Genomic DNA, 21,476 nt, shown 5'->3' with positions numbered 1-21,476 from the left:
TATGCATACTGTTCGTTACAAGATTTCTAAGCTATAGCTAGAAAGTATTACTTGTTTGTTTTTCTTACTTAATGGAACACCCTCTCTGATTTCTCGTTTTTCCTCAGAGACCTCATAAGTCCATCCACCGGCGCAGAACAGACCCAATGGTAACCTTGTCATCCATCTTGGAGTCTATCATCAATGACATGAGAGATCTTCCAAATGTGAGTTCATTGCATTCATGTCTCCAATAGTAATGGTAAGGTCCTTTGTTGTGCCTGTGATTTCAGATAGAGGGCAGTAGAGTACAGGCTTAGGTGCCTGGAACTCCTAATTCTTTGCAATGTAGTTTTTTGGGGTTTTTTTTTTTTTTTAATAGTTTAGTAGAGGAAACAGACACCTACATGCTTCATCTAGAAAGATTCCTTTAAGAGTTGATGGCCAGGTAGGCAGGTAAGATGTGAGTCTTCAGGAATCGGCTGCGTCAAGTGTTCTTTGCTCACGGATAATGCTATCTCTTGTTGGCACAGACCTACCCTTTCCACACTCCAGTCAATGCAAAGGTTGTGAAGGACTACTACAAAATCATCACTCGACCAATGGACTTACAGACACTCCGTGAAAATGTACGTAAACGCCTCTACCCATCTCGGGAAGAGTTCAGAGAACATTTGGAGCTGATTGTGAAAAACAGTGCAACCTACAATGGTAAGAATCACCTGTTCCTTGACTGCAAAGGTCACCTTTCAGTGACGTAGTCACCTTACTAGTCCTAAAGTCAGACTAGATTGGACTGACTGAAATGGTGTACAGTGCATTTTGGGGTCATGAAAATCAGAGAGTGCACATTTAATATTACTTACTTCTTTTTAGTCCCACTTTTGAATATGTCCTCTGGAGAATTTGGAGTCTGTCTTTTGAAATGAAACAATTGCATGGAGATTAGTGGGAGGAAGAAGTGGGCCTAATTACGTGGAAGGGAGAGACAGTGTGGATGGAATCCGTGCAGAGTATGTGCCTGTGACCGTGTTTGTTGTGAGTCTTTGATTTGACCTACAGATTTGTTATAGGGGCTATTATATGTTCACTTTGCTCAAAAGCTGGAAGGGGAAGGAGAAAGAAATCTGCTTTCCAAGTTTTTTTTTTTTTAATGTTTTATTTATTTCTGAGAGAGAGAGAGACAGTGTGAGCAGGGGAGGGTCAGAGAGAGAGCGAGACACAGAATCTGAAGCAGGCTCCAGGCTCTGAGCTGTCAGCACAGAGCCCGATGTGGGGCTCAAACCCACGCACCGTGAGATCATGACCTGAGCCGAAGTTGGATGCTCAACCGACTTAGCCACCCAGGCGCCCTCTGCTTTCTGAGTCTTAAAAGAGGGGAAACAGTACAACTTCTGCCTATAAGGGAGATAAAGGTTTCTGGTCTCCAGTTGGATCCTTGAGCACAGATTCACATATCTAAGTGTGAGGGTGAAAAGTACAGCCAGAGAATGAGTCACGGCTCTGCCACTTACGAATTAAGTTACCTTAGAAAAGTTACCCTAGACAGGCTCTCACAGCCTCCTCAGTATTGTCATCTGTAAACATGGGACAATAGAAGTACCTGGATTCTGTGACCTTTCACAAACAGGCCTGACCCATTTATCTAGTCTCCTGTCCAATGCCTGGCTCCCGTACCTACTAGAGACTCCTGCCACATTTCACTAAATATCCTGTTGCCATTTCTTCATGACTCTTGCACAGTCTATGTCCTGTCTGGAATGTGCTTTCTTCCCTTTTGGTGATGAATTTCCATTCATAGTTTCTAGACCAATTCATATCATCTCTTCATGGAGACTTAACTCAGACTGCCCAAAATACCATTTTTTGATCCTCTGTGCTCCCCAGCACAATTAAATAAACTTTTATGACTCTTATTATGTCATTATAGTTATTTATATAGCAGAATCTCCCACCACTTTGTGACCTCCTGGAGAGACTATGTCTTATTCATCTTTATATTCAGGGCCTATCAGAGTGCTAGACACACACACAAGGGAAGAATACATTTGTTAGGCCCAACTGTCATTCAGGTTACAAGGATAAATACTTAAAGTCAGATTGGGGGCCCCTGGGTGGCTCAGTCGGTTGAGTGTCTGACCCTTGATTTCTGCTCGGGTCATGATTCCAGGACTGTGGGATTGAGCCCTGCGTTGGGCTCTGCATTGAGCATGGAACCTGCTTAAGATTCTTTCTCTCTGTCTCTCTCCCCACTGTCCCTCTCCCTTACTCTCTCTATCTCTTGCTAATAAAAAGGGGAAAAAAAAAAGAAAAGTAGATTGAAATAGGAATGGGAAGGTATAAGAATCGACTTTGAAAATACAGAGCTGAAGTACCTGTGGGTCATTTAGGTGGAGATGTTAGTAAAAAAAAAAATTGAAATTTTTTAATGAAAAAAAATTTAATATAATTTATTGTCAAATTGGCTTACATACAACACCTACTGCTCATCCCAGCAAGTGCCCTCCTCAATGCCCATCACCCCCTATTCCCTCTTCCCCACCCCCTTCACCCCCTTAGTTTGTTCTTTGTATTTAAGAGTCTCTTATGGTTTGCCTCCCTCCCACTCTGTAATTATTTTTCCCCTTCTTCTCCCCCTCCCCCGTGGTCTTCTGTTAAGTTTCTCAAGATCCATGTATGAGTGCAAACATATGGTATCTGTCTTTCTCTGCCTGACTTATTTCACTTAGCATAATACCCTCCAGTTCCATCCATGTTGCTGCAGATGGCATGATTTCATTCTTTCTCATTGCCAAGTGAAAAAAATTGAAATTAAAGTTATGACTTTTTCATAGCCTTATATCCCCCCCAGCTCAATCCTCTTTCTTCCTCAAACCTGTTGCTGATAGGATTAAAAAACAAAATCCATCTATATGCTGTCTACAAGAAACTCATTTTAGATGGGAAGATACCTTCAGATTAAAAGTAAGGGGATGGAGAAATATATATCATGCACAGGAAATCAAAAGAAAGCTGGAGTAGCGATACTTATATCAGACAAACTGGACTTTAAATTAAAGACAATCACAAGAGATGAAGAAGGGCACTACATAATAATTACAGGGTCCATCCATCAGGAAGAACTAACAATCATAAATGTCTACGCACCGAATATGGGAGCCCCTAAATATCTAAAACAATTAATCACAAACAGAAGCAAGCTTATAGATAAGAATGTGCTCAAACCTGTTGCTGATAATAGTAGTAGTAGCAGTACTGTCATTGGCTCCAAGTGTTTTACTTGCATTGTTTTCTTTATTTCACCGTAAGAAATCTCTGAAATGGGTACTACTATAATCCTTATTTTTATGGATAAATAGATACGATAAGCCTGTAGTGTTTAAATAACTTCACTAAGGTGGTCACACTGCTAAAAAATTGCAGAGATGTGAATCCAGATGTAACTCCGGAGCCTATGCTCTTTTTTTTTTTTTTAAGTTTGTTTATTTCCTTTTGAGAGAGATAGAGTGTGAGTGGGGGAGGGACAGAGAGAGGGGGAGAGAAAGAATCTCAAGTAGGTTCTGCGCTGTCAGCACAGAGCCCAGTGCAGGGCTCAGTCTCACAAACAGTGAGACCACGACCTGAGATGAAACCAAGAGTCAAATGCTTAACTGACTGAGCCACCCAGGCGCCCCAGAGCCTATGCTCTTAACCACTATGTTTCATATACTCTTCTCCACTTACTCACTTCCCATTCACACCTTACGGCCCTGAAGTTGAAGTACCGGTAACTTCCTAATTGCTGGTTCAAGTGGCCACATTCCAGAAATACCTGTTTACTTAAACAGCTTTACTGAGACATGATTCACATAATATACAATTCAAGCATTTATATGTTTATTTTTAAATATGTACTTATTTTTGAGAGAACATGCATATGGGGTGGGAGGAACAGAGGATCTGAAGTAGGCTCTGCGCTAAGCAGCAGAGAGCCCAATGCAGGGCTCGAACTCACAAACCTTGAGATTATGACCTGAGCAAAAGTCAGACGCTCAATCGACTGAGCCGCCCAGGAGCTCCCAATTCACACATTTAAAGGGATCAGCTTTAATATGTATGTGGTAGTATGTATCAGTACTTCATTCCTTTTTATCATCACCTAGTATTCCATTGTATAGACATACCCCATTTTAAGAATTTCTTCATCAGTTTGTAGACATCTGCATTATTTATATACTCCTTGGTTAGTACAAAAAATGCTGCTGTGAACATTTGTGTATAAGTTTTTGTGTACACATTTGTTTTCATTTCTCTTAGATATATATCTAGGGGTGGAATTGCTGGTAACGCATGGAAGCTCTATGTTTAACTTTTTGATGGAGCATTTGGATGGCTCATTCGGTTGAGCATCTGACTCTTGATTTCTGCTCAGGTCATGATCCCAGGGTCATGGGATTGAGCCCTGCGTTGGGCTCCATGCTAAGCATGGAGGCTGCTTGAGATATTCTCTCTCTCTCTCCTCCCCTCTCTCCCTCCCTCCCTCCCTCCCTTACTGCCCCTCTTCCCTGCTTGTGGGCTCTTTTTATTAAAAAAAAAAAAGTTAAAAAAAACTTGAAGCACCTGCATGGCTCAGTCAGTTAAGCGTCCGATGCTTGATTTTGGCTCAGGTCATGATCTAACGGTTCATGAGATCGAGACCCGTGCCAGGCTCTGTGCTGACAGTCCCTGTCACTCTCCTGCTCACATCCTCTCTCTCTCTCAAAATAAATAGGCTTAAAAGAAACTTTTTGAGAAACAATCAAGTTGTTTTCCAGAGCAACCACATTTTATATAATCCCATCAGCAGTATGTAAGGGTTCTGATTTCTCCACATCCTTGTCACTGCTTGTTATTGTATATCTTTTTTATTCTAGCCATCTTGGTGGATGTGAAGTGGTATCTTATTGTGGTTTTGATCCGTATCTCCCTAATGACTAATGATACTGAGCATCTTTTCCCCCCCGGTTTTACTGAGATAGAATTGACATACAGCACTGTGTACATTTAAGGTATATGGCATAATGGTTTGACTTACTGTAGTGTGAAAAGACTACCCACAGTAACTTTAGTAAGCATCTATCGTATTGTATAGATACAGTAAAAAGAAAAAAAAATTCTTCCTTGTGATGAAAACTCTTAGGACTAACTGTCAGCAGTTTTACTGTATATCATACAGCAGTGTTAACTGTAGTGTAGTCATCATGCTGTACATTGCATCCCGAGTGCTTATTTCTCTTACAATTGAAACTTTGTTGGGGGGCCTGAGTGGCTCAGTCAGTTAAGCGTCTAACTTTGACTCCGATCATGATCTCTCAGTCTGTGAGTTCAAGCCCCGCATTGGGCTCTGTGCTGTCAGCTCAGAGCCTGGAGCCTGCTCTCTCTCTGCCCCCCCCTCCTTCCCCCCCAAAAATAAATAAAAACTTCAAAAAAATAAAAACGCAGTAGGAACCTTGTACCTTTGGACCACCTTCCTCCAATGTCCCTGTCCTCTACCCCCTGCCTCTGGTAACCACAAGTCTCATTTCTTTTCCTATGAGTCTTTTTTTTTTTTTAAGATTCTGTACATATACATCTAAAGTAAGATCATACAGTTTTTGTCTTTGATATTGAGCATCTTTGCATGTGCTTAGAAAACTTCCTTGAACTTTAGTGTATTTGGAACTATTGGCCACTTGTTGTTCCTTGATACTCTCTTCTCTCTTTTCAGGAGTGTTTTCTCTAATTACTTCCCATCTTTGTCATTCCCATGACTTCAGCCACCATATATCCACTGATATCACTGTCTCCAGCCCATACCTCTCTTCTGAGCTCCATACTCATTTTCCATTTGCCTGCCAGACATGTCCATTTTTCAGTGCCCTCCTGACAACTCTTTATCTGTTTGCCTTATTTAGATTGATGATATTACCATCCTTTTAAAAAATTTATTTATTTTTAATTTGCATCCAAGTTAGCATATAGTGCAATAATGATTTCAGGAGTAGGTTCCAGTGATTCATCCCTTGTGTATAACACCCCGTGCTCATTGATGTTACCATCCTTGTTGTACAGCCTAGAAATGGTGGTCATTCTTGGTTCCACCCTGTCTTCCCCATACTCCTAGATCACTAAATCCTATACATTGTATCCTCGATAGTTTGCTGGAATACATCCCCTTCCTTTCAGTCTCTGTTGCTCCTATCTCAGTTGAAGCCCTTGTAATTTCTTGTTTGACCCCTTGCAACAACTTCCAGACTTTCCCTTTGCTGCTTGCCTCATTTCTTTAGGCTGTTTTTTGGTTTTGTTTTTGTTTTTTTTAAGTTTATTTTGAGAGAGAGAGAGAAAGAAAGCAGGTGGGTAAAGGGCAGGGAGAGAGAAGCAGAGAGAGAATCCCAAGCAGGCGCTGCACTGTCAGTGCAGAACCCGACACAGGGCTCCATCTCACAAACTGTGAGGTTATGACCTGAACCGAAATCAAGAGTCGGCCACTCAGCCGGCTGAGCCACCCAGGCACCCCAATTCTTCACACTGTTGATAAGGGTATTTTTTTTTTTCTAAAACACAAATTTGAAAAAATATTTTCCAGTCTAAAATCTTTAGTGGCTTTCTATCACCTATGAGACCTCTATAATATGGCCCCTGCTGCCTTTCCAAGTTCCATTTCCTATTTCTCCTCCACACATACCTGTATTACAGTTGTACCAAACTTCTTGTGGTTGTTGTGGACTGTGTTGCTTCATGTTTCTATTGATTTGCTTCCTTTATAACTTTGTATACTTTTTCTTCCCTCTGGAATATCTGTCTACCCTGTTGTCTACCTGATGGACCTCTACTCTTCATTAATGACAGGACTCATGTCAGTCACAGCAGGCCTTTCCTACTTCCCAGAATGAAGATTGAATTGTTGTAAAACAACTTACAACATGATTCATATGCAGCCAGTGTATTCCTCTATTTGCACCTATACTCAACTGTCTCTCTGCTTCTCTCTATATGTATGCATATACATATATACAGAAGTATACAGAAGGTATATGTAGAAGTAGAGAATAAACCTCAACACACCTATTCATCTAGTTCAACAATTACTGTCATATGGCTGATCCTTGTTTAGTCTGTATTTCCAGACATTGTGTCTTTTCATCCATAGATATTTCAAGCACTCATACTCTGTATTGGCAATATTTATTTTCATGTCATTCTCTTTGACCCAAGAACTAAGGTAGGAACTGTGCCTTATTTTCCCCTTCATTCTTATCACTGAATACATCTCAGACCGTCATTAATCATTTGTTGGATGACTAAACAAATGAATTCTAAATTAATTAGTTGAGACTAGAGTTGAAGTTTAGGTCTGTGGAGGAACACTTACATAAAAGAATAGACAGAGGAAGATCATCCAGCAAAGGATGCTGAAAGGAAGCAGTCGGAATTACTGTAGATGAAAATGTCTTAACTATCCCTATAATGAGCTTGAATCAGGGCAGCTGTAAGTGGGGAGTGGTGGAAACAGTTCCAGGATTTTCTGAAGCACTTGTTACAGATTTCAGGGAAACTAAATAGTCTCAGATGGGATGGAGGGTCTTTTATGACCAAGGCTTTGGATTAGCCATATGTCAGGAGGACATCATAAACCGTGAGTTCTGTAAACAAAAATTGAAATCACAAATTTTATACGCTGAGTATAGAAAGACTGTAAATCATGCATTGATCTCCTCAGCCATCCTTAAACAAATTATCATTCCCCACCCACTGTATCACTTTTAAGGTATTAAAGGCAACAGTATTAATAGTAGTGCTGTCGGATATATGTAAATAGGGAAGTTAAAATTAGTTTATTGGTCTGTGCTGTGTATCTGACATGTGTTAGCATTGAAAAAATGAACATAAGACTGGTACATCTCTCTAACCTAGTAGCTAGGCTGGTGCCTGGCACATATTAGGTGTTTTAAGTAAATGTGTTAAAAGTCTCGAGTGGTATTGGCAGCTCTCGCCTCCCATTTTTCATGGTCTCATCTCTTATTGTTCCTTTATACATTTAGGCCCGAAGCACTCATTGACTCAGATCTCTCAGTCCATGCTGGATCTCTGTGATGAAAAACTCAAAGAGGTAAGATATTTAAAATGAGAGAAAAGCAGTGGAATTTGAAGGTGGCCAGTAAGCAGGGTTGAGGAAGGAGGGAATGTAACAGAAGGAAGAGTAGAGAAATCTGGCAGTGGTAGGTCTGTAGTATATTAGAGAGGTAGGGACCTTAGAAATCATATAATCCCTTTTTTTGTAGGTGGAGAAACTGAGATCCATAGAAGAAAATTACTTGCCCTGGGCATCATGGTTATTACATAGTAGAGCTAGGATTGAAATCTAGAACCCACATAACTTTAGAAAGGGCCAAGGAAAGTAAATTCCCGAGAAGTCGGCTAGAGCTAAGAGACTATGTTTTGGCAGAGAGGACCTTTAATTTTTAAAAGATTATGTATATTCCATTTTTTACCACCCCCCTCAAAAAAGGGTACCTTACAAGCTTACAAAAATGGAATTATGATTGTGATGTTAATATTGACGTAGACATTTCATAAGAGGATAATCAAATGGCTGATAAACATGGAAAGATTCCTCAAGTTGATCGATCATTGGAAAAATGCAAATTTAAACCATGATTAGGTACTATTACATGCCCACCAGAAAGGCTAAACTTTGAAAAGACTGAAAAATAATTTTAAAAAAGTGACTGTAATAAAGTGTCAGTGATGGTGTGGAGCAATTGGAACAGAGTTATTCCCAGTATAGTCTGAAATGAATTTATCAGACTAGAGTCCCTTAAGTAAAAGTCACTAATCAGCAATATGTTCAGTGTTTCTAGCAACAGTTTTATAGCAAAAGCCATGTGATAGTAAAGCCTCACTTGTTCTGGGAACTAAGCTATCAATTCCCAGGGATGTATATTTTTGGTGATCTGCAAGATTAGAAGATAGAATACCTAAAGGATTGGTTGGTACATCCCTTTTGATCCACTTACTAGAATATTATTTCTCTTATCTGGACGTTCTGCCTGGAACTGAAGTTGACAGTTTAAAGTTAGACATTTTTGGGCAAGGGCGGTAGGCGACTGAACCATAAGTTACCCATAATTTTCTGTGGTGATTATACCTTAAGGAAACCTGTTTTTCATTTGCTTTGTTTCATATCAGAAAGAAGACAAATTGGCTCGTTTAGAGAAAGCTATCAACCCCTTGCTGGATGACGATGACCAAGTGGCATTTTCTTTCATTCTGGACAATATCGTCACCCAGAAAATGATGGCAGTTCCAGATGTAGGTGGTCTCTGTGCTAAATATTGTGAAGATAGTATAGGGGAAGGGAAGGGACAGGAGGGTGTGAATGTGTACATATGTTGGGGAGTCTGCAAGGTAGTGTTTATAAATTCAAACTGGCATATAATTTAAAAAACTAACCTTTCTGCTGCATGAGTGCTTGATCATTAAAATCAGAGGCCAAGAATCTGTGGCTGTAGAGAGATTTTTCTCTTCTTGTTGTTGACCTTCACATTTGAAAGCTCCCAAATAGCCCTGGAGAGAAATTAGGATGCCAGCTAACGGGAGGCTTTGAATTGAGAGGTGCTTCTTGACAAAACTGTCTTAACATGACAGTTTTTTAATTATCCACTGTTTATTGTCTTTTGTTTGTTTGTTTTTGTCTTTTGCAACTTTATGGCAGGGCTACCATGTTGACCATATGAGAATCATTTGGTAATGATTCTCCCTTAGAAGTTCTGAACTCCATTTCCTTTTGTGTTGTGGGCATATGCTATATGTGTGTTAATGCTATAAAATTTCTGGATGGGGCTAGGGAATACAAAGTTTTAACTGTGAGTATAGAGCAGGGGTTCTTACACTATCAGGGCATAGGAATCCAAGAACCCCTTAAATTATATACAGAGTTTTGTATGATTGTGTGTCTTTCTGGGAAAAGCAGTTCATAGCTTTTCTTGGAGCGTCAGGCAATATGTGTGACCCAATGAAGGTTGAGAATCTCTGGTATAAAGAATGGTTTTCATTTAATTTCTCATGCTCTGTGTTTTTAGTCTTGGCCATTTCATCACCCAGTTAATAAGAAGTTTGTTCCAGATTATTACAAAGTGATTGTCAGTCCAATGGATTTAGAGACTATACGTAAGGTGAGTGATTTGATCCAAAATGTCTTTTTGGAGTCAAGTAACTTTGTACATGTATCTGAGCCCCTGGTTCTTTTAATCACAGAATATCTCCAAGCACAAGTACCAGAGTCGGGAGAGCTTTCTAGATGATGTCAACCTTATTCTGGCCAACAGTGTTAAGTATAATGGTGGGTATTTGTCCTTTTTTAATTCCTTTCCATCGATCTATCCATCATGTTAGTTAACATTATTAAAATTTAATTGCATAAACAATTAATTAGCCTTGATCAGTGATAGCAGACTTAATCAAGTGACTTAACTCTGCCTTTTTTTTTTTTAAGTAGGCGCATATTTTAGTGTGTTTTGTAAAATCTGCTAATCACTTAATGATGAAAAAGCAAGGTACGATTTTTTTTTAAACTTTGGAAAGCACAGAAACATGAGAAGAGAATAAAAATCGAAAGGATATCACTTTGGGCTTTGAGCCATCACTGCTTTCCATGAGATAATGAAAATTCACCTATGCCCCAGGCCCTTAAATGGAGCTTAAGGAAATGTGTGACTGGAGACCATAGTGAGCTTCCTCAGAGCATGGAGTTTTGGGTCAGTACATCAACTGATAATATATGTTAATAAGCTAGTTACTTCTTATTTAAAAATTTTTTAATGTTTATTTTTGAGAGAGAGAGAGTGCACATGAGTGGGGGAGAGGCAGAGAGGGAGAGAGGGAGACACAGAATCCGAAGCAGGCTCCAGGCTCTGAGCTGTCGGCACGGAGCCCCATATGGGGCTCGAACCCACGCTCAACTGACTAAGCCACCCAGGCGTCCACTAGTCACTTACTTCTGTGCTGACTACTTAATCTGGTAGGAAAGACCTAGTCAGTCTGCTCACGTGATTCCCAGTGTGAGTGATAGAGACTGTTAAAATGCAGCTTGATGAGGGAGCTGTATTAGAAGGACTGCAAAGCGCACTAGAGGAGTAAAGGGAACCCCTTCACTAAAGGGTTAGGAACGGCTTCATAGAGAAGCTAATAAAGATTTTCGAATGACTTGTTTGGTAAGTAAACATTGATTAAGCACCTAATATGTGCTGGCACTGATAGATGCCACAGATATAAAATCAATGTTTATCTAACCCACATTGGTTAATTTAGTTGGGGACACAGAAAAGAAAATTCATAGAAGCTAACTGTTATGCCAGCTGGATGCATAGAGTGCCAAAGGGACAGGATATCTAAATCAAGAGTGTGATTAGAGGAAACTTTCTGGAAAAGAGTTTTCTTAAGCTGATTTCTTTTTTTAAGACCATTGGCTTTTTTTTTTTTTTTTTTTTTTCCTCCTGAGAGAGAGAGACAGTGTGAACGGGGAGGGTCAGAGAGAGAGGGAGGTACAGAGTCTGAAATGGGCTCCAGGCTCTGAGCTGGCAGTCAGCACAGAGCCCGACGCGGGGCTCGAACCCACAAACTGCGAGATCATGACCTGAGCCGAAGTCGGATGCTTAACCGACTGAGCCACCCAGGTGCCCCATTCTTAAGCTGATTTCTGAAGAAGGATCAATAGAGGTCGCTAGGCAAAGAATGTGGAGGAGAAAACATTCCAGGCAGAGCACAGTAGTATGTAATGACACAGGGGCCCGAAATTATGTGATGGGCTTAAGAGACAAGTTGTTGGGGTTGGAGTCACGTGTGTATGTTGGTGAATGACTGGTTTTATGTAGAAGTCTCTAGGAGTCAAATCCTAGAGAGCTTTGTGTGTGCCGTATGTCCTACTTAAGAGATTTTTTTAAAAGTTTTTTTAAATTTATTTTTGAGAGAGAGAGAGCAGGGGAGGGGCAGAGAGAGAGGGACAGAGAGAGAATACCAAGCAGGCTCCATGTTACCAGCACAGAGCCAGATGTGGGGATCAAACTCAAACTGTGAGATCATGACCTGAGCCGAAACCAAGAGTCGGACGCTTAATCGACTGAGCCACTCAGGCGCCCCTAAAGAGATTTTACTTTATCTTAAATGGAAAGACATTGAAGAATAATCAGGGAAATGATGAACTCGTGTAACTCCTTAAGCAAAATAGAAGAGGGAGCTAAGGGCATTTGAGAGAATCACCTAGCATACTGAGGTCTCAAATGAAAAATCCACATGATTGTGTGACTTCACTGCAGTAGTATTCAGCAGCCCAACTAGTGTCGCTGTATGTGTGCTAGATAGAAGGGACAGAGAATTGGTAAAGGAAGGGATAGCCAGAGAGAGGTGGAAATGGGCGTAGAGAAGAGAATGTTCAGTACTAGAGAGGAATGAGAGAACAGGGTGAGTTCAGAGAGCCATACTTTACCAGAACCTTTATATATATATCATTAAGGGAAGTGGCAGGAGGTGATCCTTCCATTTTTGTTCTATCTGGGTTGGTTTAAAAGAATCAACTTTCTCCCTTGTGCCCACTGGAAATCGGAGTGGAAATGCCCCTTGTCAGGTCAGTTTTCTTTCCATTATTGTCTTCTGAAAACACTTAAAGCTAATCAGCCAGAAATCTGGTAAGAGAAGTGTTGATAGGCTCACAGAGGCTAAAATGATTGTAACAGTGATAAGCAAGAGTGTTCTAGAAAGCCTGTGCAGCCTTGGTGATGGCTGGCTTAAGATATAAGGCAGATTTAAAAAGGAGTTTAGGGGCGCCTGGGTGGCTCAGTCGGTTAAGCATCTGACTTCAGCTCAGGTCATGATCTCACAGTTTGTGGGTTCGAGCCCCACATCAGGCTCTGTGCTGATGGCTCAGAGCCTGTTTCAGATTCTGTGTCTCCCTCTCTCTCTGCCCCTTCCCCACTCATTCTCTGTCTCTCAAAACTGAATAAATGCTAAAAAAAAAAAAATTAAAAAAAATAATAAAAAGTTTAGGTAAGGCAGTAAGAAAAACCTAGACAATGCTAAGTGAATAAAAGAACAGAGGGCAGATGGACAGATCACAGAAGACCGACATTAAATAGCTAATGAACATGAATAGATACTCATTTGCACCCAGTAATCAAAGAAATGCAAATTGAAACAAAGAGGGAGGTGCCTTTTTTCCACCTATCCGATGAACTCAGGTTTTTTAAAATGTTTGTTTAGTTACTTGTTTTGAGAGAGAGCATGTGCACGCATGAGCAGGGGAGAGGCAGAGAGACTGAGAGAGAGAATCTCAAGCAGGCTCTGCACTGTCAGCACAGAGCCTGACGTGGGGCTGGATCTCACAAACTGTGAGGTCATAACCTGAGCCGAAATTGAGAGTGGGACACTCAACCAACTCCAGCTGAGCCACCCAGACGCCGCTCAGTTTTTTTTTTTTTAATGCAAGTATTCAATGCTAGCGAGGCGGGTGCTCTCACATATTGCTGTTGGCAGTATAAGTTTGTAGACATTTCTGGAAAGCTCTTTGGCAGCATTGAGAGACTTAAAAAATAGGTAAGAGAGCAGACTTCATAATCAAGTAGGCTTGAATTTGAATATTAGTCCCATCATTTAACAGCAGTGTGACTTTGGGAAGTAACAGCCTTTGCTTTCCCATCTGTAAAATGGGAATAATAATGATATATTCCTCAGAGGGCTGTTGTGAGGGTTAAATAATGTGTGTAAGTGTTTAATGTACATGCCTGGCATACACAACATGGTATAGTAACCTGCCCTAATCAGAGAGGTAGACAAAGATATTCCTGGTCGTGTTCTTTGTATTACAGAGAAATAACCTGAATGGTTAATGTAGAGGGAGTGATTAGTTACTGTGCTGTCGGTATAATGGCATATTATATAAAGATTGAGAGATATTTTTTAAAATAATTAAAGACAAAAGTGCTCGCAATGTTAAGTGAGAAAAGCAGAGCACAAAACTTATTTCCTCTCAGTTATACTTTTTAAAAAGTGAGTATGTATAGAAAAAAACTGGAAGGAAACACATCAGTGTGTTAATAGTGGTTGTTTCTGAAATGTAGGATTAGGGTTTTCTTTGTTTTCATCTTTTTTATGTTTTCCAAGTTTTCTTTTTTTTTGATTACTTTGAAACAGTTTATTGCTATTTTGTTTTCATTTTTGTTTTGTTTTGTTTTTTTTTACAAATAGTTTATTGTCAAGTTGGTTTCCATGTAACACCCAGTGCTCATCCCCACAAGTGCCCCCCTCCATGCCCATCTCCAAGTTTTCTACTAATATGAAAAGGCAGGAAACTCTTCCTAGAGGTTTTTGAATTTTGAGGGATGATGATTACAGTAGCTAATTAAATACTCAGCACCTCCTGTGCCAAGCCAAATAGGTAGAGAAGGGTGAGGAAGAAGTCCAGGAAGAGAGCACAAACATAAAAGTAGGTGACAGTGTCTTGGATAGGGAGGTGCAAATAGTTGAGTTTGGCTAGGGTAAAGAGTAGAAGCTGCTTTTGATGGTAAGAGAGGAGTTTTTCAAGATAGATGGGGCCAAATCACAAAAGGCCTAGTGTGTCACATTAAGCCTTTAAAAAGAAAGACGGTCATAGCAGATATTTTAGCAAGATCATTCTGGAATCTCTCTAAAGAACAGATAGGAAGGGAATTAGATATAGAGACCAATAGAGAAACTGTTGACAGTAGTCCAAGTTCAAAATACTGAGGGCTTGAGCCATAAGTAGCAATAAGAATGGAAAGGTGGGGACAGATTGTAGAGATATTGTGGAAGTAGAATTGATATCTTCATATCTTCGTAAATGGTTGGAAGTTGGGGATGCTGAGTAAAGGGCAGGGAGAATTCAAGATGATGCCAAGAGCTCATATGCTCTTGGGTGGAAACATAAATGGTTACAAACTTTTTAAAGGACTGTAGGTATTCATCACCTTTGATCAGTTTCACCGCTAGGGAATACTCCACACACAAGTTTGCAAAGGCATGTGTACAAATACACATAATGTTTATAATTGCAACATCATACAGTTGACCCTTGAACAATATGGGTTTGAACTGTGCAGGTCCACTTATACCCAGATTTTTTACAGTAGAGCACTCTAAATGCACTTTCCTTATGATTTTCTTTCTTTTTTTTTTTTTTTAATTTATTCCCAAGTTAGTTAATATACAGTGTAGTCATGGTTTCAGGAGTAGAACCCCGTGATCTCTCTGTTACGTATCACACCCAGTGCAGATCCCAACAAGTGCCCTCCTTAATGCCCATCACCCATTTTCCCCACCCACATAAATCTTCAGTTTGTTCTCTTTAAGGGTCTCTTATGGTTTGCCTCCCTCTCTGTTTTTATATTATTTTTCCTTCACTTCCCCTATGTTCATCTGTTTAGTTTCTCAAAGTCCACATGAGTAAAATCATGTGATATCTGTCTTTCTCTGACTGACTGATTTCACTTAGCATCATACCCTTATGATGGTCTTAATAGCATTATCTTTTCTCTAGCCTACTTTATTGTAAGAATATATAATACATATACAAAATATATGTTAATCAACTGTAAATGTTATCAGTAAGACTTTCAGTCATCAGTAGTTAAGTCTTTGGGAGTCAGAAGTTTCAAGCAGATTTTTGATTGCACAGGATATAGGCACCCCTAGCCCCTGTGTTCAAGAGTCAACTGTAATTGCAAAAACGTGGGAGCTCTTTGAGTATCCAACAGTAGGAAATCAGTGAAAAGAATTATGGTACCTGTACATGGTAGAGTACTATTTAGCTATCAAAATGGTAGATTAGCTAATAAGGTATATTTGTATATGCTGATATGAAAATGTATTCAAGATGTATTGTTGAAAAATAGATAACTTGACAGTATATACAGAAGGGGTTGCAAATTCAGATCTTATAAAGGCGAGATAAGTATGAGTGAAATGGACCCAAAAGGGACCAATGAACCAGAGAGCACATACCCATCTAAAGGAATCAGTTGCTAACTCATTTGTTGCCATAGAATAGAATTACTAGGGGCTCCTGGGTGGCTCAGTCCGTTAAGCACATGACTTCAGCTCAGGTCACCATCTCTCAGTCCACAGGTTCGAGCCCTGCGTTGGGCTCTGTGCTGACAGCTCAGAGCTTGGAGCCTGCTTCGTCTGTGTCTCCCTTTCTCTCTGTCCCTCCCTGATAAATAAAAGCATTAAAAAAAGAATAGAATTACTAAGGGAGAGATGGAAGATAATTTTCACTTTGTACTTGTTTGTGCTTAGTTGTTTGAATTTTTTGTTTTTAGGTGTTTTTTTTTTAAGTTTGTTTATTTGGAGAGAGTGCACACTATTTGGAGAGAGTGCGCACGCAAGCATGTACACAAGTGGGGGGGGTACAGAGAGAGAATCTCAAGCAGGCTCTGCACTTGTGCGTGGCTGATGCATGGCTCGAACTCACAAACTGTGAGATCATGACCTGAGCCGAAATCAGATGCTTAACCTACCGAGCCAGGCAATTGTCCCAGATGTTTGAATATATCTCATTGAGCGCACAATACTCAGTAATCAAAGTAATTTCCACTTTTGGAAGGATGGATAAATCAGATGACATCCAGAATTCTGACTTGGGTAACTGGTGGTGCCATTGATATAGGAAATATAGGAGGAGCGGTTTTGGAGAAAAAGGGGTCGGGTTCAGTTTGGGGTATGTTGTACTGAGGTAGAGCATCCAAGAGAAGACTTAGTAGATAGTTATATACATGTCCTAAGCTCAGAAGGGAAGTCATTACTGTAAATATGGGTATTTTTTTCAGATCAGCATATGAAAGTATAAGTAGATGGAGCTCAAATAGGGACTGTGGTATATTCCGTGATCCCCTCTGATGCTGTATGTAAAATTTGGTGGTATGTTTTTCCAAGTAGAAAGACCATCGTTTTATCAGATTACTAAAGTAGTATGTGACACCCCCCCCCCCGCCAAAAAAAAAATTAAGAGCCACTGTTTAGTTGAGGGAAAACCTAAGAGGAGAAGAGACTTAACAAATTCTAGCCTTTAAAGGATCAGGTGGAGAATACTGAGGAGTGGCCAGAATGAAAGAAGGAGAAACAGAAGAGAGTAATGACCTGGAAACGCAAGAGAGGAAGAGAATGGCCAACAGGTCAAGTGCTACAGAGAAGACCAAAGAGGACGGCTGTTAGAAGAGCTGTTTCAGTTAGGGAGTAGAATCAAAGCCAGACTGCAGAGGATATGAATGAATGGAAAGTGAGGAAGGAGAAACAGAAATTTGCCTATGAAGGGAAGAGGGAAAACTAATCAATATGTGGAAGGGAATGAAGGCATTTGGACAAGGGACCTTCGTATAGGTGAAAGAAAAGAAAATTAAGGATATGAGAGGACAGACATCCTTATAGAAGGTGGGAAGATACACATCATTGAGAAAGTTTCTACCCAGTAGCCTTTTATTTTCTCTCCAAAGTAGGAAACAAACTGACAGTGGGTGAAATGGTGGGAGAAGGAATTTGAAGAATAGTATTGATAAGACTTGGAATTATCTGTTGCAGGAAATTTGAAGAGTAGCTGATTAGGTACATTTCAGAACTGTTGAGGAGCCTTCGAGGGTCCAGCTGATGTTGCAGACCGTTCATTTCTATAGCAGCATCAGTTGGCACGGTTGTATAATTGTCAGGGAACTGGGAAGGCAGATGATAGAATTGATTTAGGATTCGAGTTTTGTTTTCTGGATGTATTGGAAAGATTGGGAACTGAAGGTGTCCGCAAGGAAAAATAAAAGGTTGACGTTCGAGCTTCTCAAACTTTGTCACCAAAAGACCCTTCTTTACAGCAGCAGATTGTGACTACATACATAGTCTCTGATTTGGGAGATACCAAAGCAGCTCTACAGAGGCTTGAAATTACTTGGCAATTCGTGTTTTATCTTTAAAGGTTAATAAGTTAATCAGAGTTTGCGTTTGACGTATCTGTACTTTCACATGTTTCACATTTCTTACCAAATTATTTTATATCAGCCCCCCCCCCACTGCATCTGTGTTCAAGTACAATTACTGATGAAGGGAGATAACATCAGAGTATACACACATTATTTTTTAAGGTTTCCAATTTTTAAAAATTGAAGTGTATTAAATTTATTTTGAAGGGGGGAGGGACAGAGAGAGAGAGAAAATCCCAGGCAGGCTCTGCACTGCTAGCACAGCCGATATGGGGCCCGAACCCACAAAACAGTGAGATCATGACTTGAGCTGGAACCAAGAGTCAGACACCCAACCTACTGAACCAGCCAGGTGCCCCACAGTTACCTTATTTTTTAAAGCATGGGGGCTGATGAGGGAGGAAACTAAAGCCAAGAAAGGCTTGATAGTTTGGGTAATAGGAATAATGAGATTGTAAGTTTCCTTGAGGTCAGAGAAAATGAAAAAAAACAGGACAGATAAAAGGCTGTGATAAGAAAGTAGGATATTGGAACTGAAACTTTCAGAAGTGAATCTGTTTTCAGTAAAGATAGCATTCTGGATATAGCCTTGGATATGTTTGGCTAGAGGTGCAAACCATTTGCATGAAATTTGCAAGGATTCTGGATGGATAGTACACGTGAACATTAGAATGACCAGCCATGATGGGGAGGGATTTGGAGCCAAGAGGAAGACTGCTGCCAGGTGTGTAGGTCCTTGGTGAGTGTGAGACTGTTCACAGTGGTGAGAAGAGATCTCAAACTCAGGTGGCCTGCAGGGGTCAGGCAGGTAACGTAAAGGAGTGCAGTAGGCCAGGTGTGGATTGTACTGAACTAGAAGAGTACATATTCCATCTAAAGACATTTGATTGTTGTCCTGCGGAAATGAGTATACGATACAGTGTTGCTAGGTATTCTTTTTTTTTTCTATTTTATTTTATTTATTTTGTTTTATTTTCTTTTATTTTATATTTTCCCCCTTCATCCTAAGTCTTTTTTTTTTTTTTTTTTACAAATAGTTTATTGTCAAGTTGGTTTCCACATAACACCCAGTGCTCATCACCACAAGCGCCCTCCTCCACGCCCATCTCCCCCCTCCCCCCCTACACACACCAGTCCTCAGTTTGTTCTCAGCATTCAAGAGTCTCTCATGGTTTGCCTCTCTCCCTCTCCCCACTATTTCCCCCCTTCTTCTCCCCCATGGTCCTCCGTTAAGTTCCTCCTAATCCTCCTATACGTGCAAACATATATTTATCCTTCTCTGCCTGACTTATTTCGCTCAGCATAACACCCTCAAGGTCCATCCATGTTGCTACACGTTACCAGATTTCATTCTTTCTCAGTGCCATGTAGTATTCCATCATATAGATAAATCACATCTCGATCCATTCGTCCGTTGATGGACACTTAGGCTCTTTCCGTGTTTTAGCTATTGTTGAGAGTGCTGCTATGAACATTGGGGTACATGTGCTCCTATGCATCAGCACTCCTGTATCCCTTGGGTAAATTCCTAGCAGTGCTATTGCTGGGTCATAGGGGAGTTCTAGTGTTAATTTTGTGAGGAACCTCCACACTGTTTTCCAGAGGGGCTGCACCAGTTTCCATTCCCACCAACAGTGTAGGAGGGTGCCCGTTTCTCCACATCCTCGCCAGCATCTAGAGTCCTCTGATTTGCTCATTTAAGCCACTCTGGCTGGCGTGAGGTGGTATCTCAGTGTGGTTTTGATTTGTATTTCCCTGATGAGGAGGGATGCTGAGCATCGTTTCATGTGTCTGTTGGCCATCTGGATGTCCTCTTTGGAGAAGTGTCTGTTCATATCTTCTGCCCATTTCTTTACTGGGTTGTTTGTTTTTTGGGTGTAGAGTTTGGTGAGTTCCTTATAGATTTTGGATATTAATCCTTTATCTGATATGTCATTTACAATTATCTTTTCCCATTCCGTCTGTTGTCTATTAGTTTTATGGATTGTCTCTGCCTTGCAGAAGCTTTTAATCTTGATGAGGTCCCAATAGTTTATTTTTGCTCTTGATTCTTTTGCTTTTGGGGATGTGTCAAGTAAGAAATTGCTGTGGTTGAGGTCAAGGAGTTTGCTTCCTGCTTTCTCCTCTAGGGTTTTCATGGTTTCCTGTCTCACGTTCAGGTCCTTTATCCACTTTGAGTTTATTTTTGTGTCTGGTGTGAGAAATTGATCTAATTTCATTCTTCTGCATGTTGCTGTCCAGGTCTCCGAGGACCATCTGTTAAAGAGGCTGTCTTTTTTCCATTGGATACTCTTTCCAGCTTTGTCAAAGCTTAGTTGCCTGTATATTTTTGGGTCCAATTCTGAGTTCTCAATTCTATTCCATTGGTCTGCGTGTCGATTTTTGTGCCAATACCATACTGTCTTGATGATGACAGCTTTGTAGTAGAGGCTAAAGTCTGGGATGGTGATGCCTCCCGTTTTGGTTTTATTCTTCAATATTACTTTGGCTATTTGGTTTTTTTTGTGGTTCCATACAAATTTTAGGATAGTTTGTTCTAGTTTTGAGAAGTATGCTGGTGCAATTTTGATTGGGATTGTATTGAATGTGTAGATTGCTTTGGGTAATAATGACATTTTAATTATATTTATTCTTCCAATCCATGAGCATGGAATGTTTTTCCATTTCTTTCTGTCTTCTTCAATTTCCTTCATAAGTTTTCTATAGTTTTCATCATACAGATCTCTTATATCCTTGGTTAGGTTTTATTCCTAGGTACTTCATGGTTTTTTGTGCAATTGTGAATGGGATCAGTGTCTTGATTTCTCTTTGTGTTGCTTCATTGTTGGTGTATAAGAAAGCAACCGATTTCTGCATGTTGATTTTGTACCCTGCAACTTTGCTGAATTCTTGGATCAGTTCTAGTATGCTTCTGGTGGAGTCTATCAGGTTTTCTATGTAGAGTATCATGTCATCTGCAAAAAGTGAAAGTTTGACTTCTTCTTTGCCCATTCTGATGCCTTTGATTTCCTTTTGGTGTCTGATGGCTGATGCTAGGACTTCCAGCACTATGTGAAACAACAGTGGTGAGAGTGGACATCCCTGTCGTGTTCCTGATCTCAGGGGGAAAGCTCTCAGTTTTTCCCCGTTGAGGATGATATTAGCTGAGGGCTTCTCATAGATGGCTTTTATGATGTTTAAGTAAGTTCCTTCTATCCCGACTTTCTCGAGGGTCTTTAAGAAGGGATGCTGTATTTTGTCAAATGCTTTTTCTGCATCTATCGACAGGATCATATGGTTTTTATCTTTTCTTTTGTTGATGTGATGTATCACATTAATTGGTTAGCGAATATTGAACCAGCCCTGTAACCCAGGAATGAATCCCACTTGATCTTGGTGGATAATTCTTTTTATGTGCTGTTGGATTCGATTTGCAAGGATCTTGAGGATTTTTGCATCTGTATTCATCAAGGCTATTGGCCTGTAGTTCTCTTTTTTTGCTGGATCTCTGTCTGGCTTGGGAATCAGAGTGATGCTGGCTTCATAAAATGA

At 40.3% G+C, this 21,476-nt stretch overlaps 1 protein-coding gene across 5 annotated transcripts in view; it reads left to right on the top strand.

The window, feature by feature from the left end:
- The window catches only part of TAF1 (TATA-box binding protein associated factor 1), an 83,480-nt gene that overhangs the window by 27,552 nt on the left and 34,452 nt on the right, over positions 1 to 21,476 (top strand). For all 5 annotated transcript variants that reach the window (XM_039253329.1, XM_039253326.1, XM_039253327.1 and 2 more), the window contains exons 27-32: positions 108 to 206; positions 513 to 690; positions 8,019 to 8,086; positions 9,166 to 9,288; positions 10,059 to 10,151; positions 10,234 to 10,318. In XM_039253329.1, coding sequence (XP_039109260.1) covers positions 108 to 206; positions 513 to 690; positions 8,019 to 8,086; positions 9,166 to 9,288; positions 10,059 to 10,151; positions 10,234 to 10,318 — 646 coding nt within the window. The remainder of the gene's footprint in view (positions 1 to 107; positions 207 to 512; positions 691 to 8,018; positions 8,087 to 9,165; positions 9,289 to 10,058; positions 10,152 to 10,233; positions 10,319 to 21,476) is intronic.

This window comes from Hyaena hyaena, unplaced genomic scaffold, assembly GCF_003009895.1.
Source record: "Hyaena hyaena isolate Hyena2069 unplaced genomic scaffold, ASM300989v1 scaffold_451, whole genome shotgun sequence".
NCBI classification, from domain to species: Eukaryota; Metazoa; Chordata; class Mammalia; order Carnivora; family Hyaenidae; genus Hyaena; species Hyaena hyaena.
The sequence above is the reverse complement of the archived record's forward strand: the minus strand, read 5'-3'. Positions and strand labels throughout refer to the sequence as shown.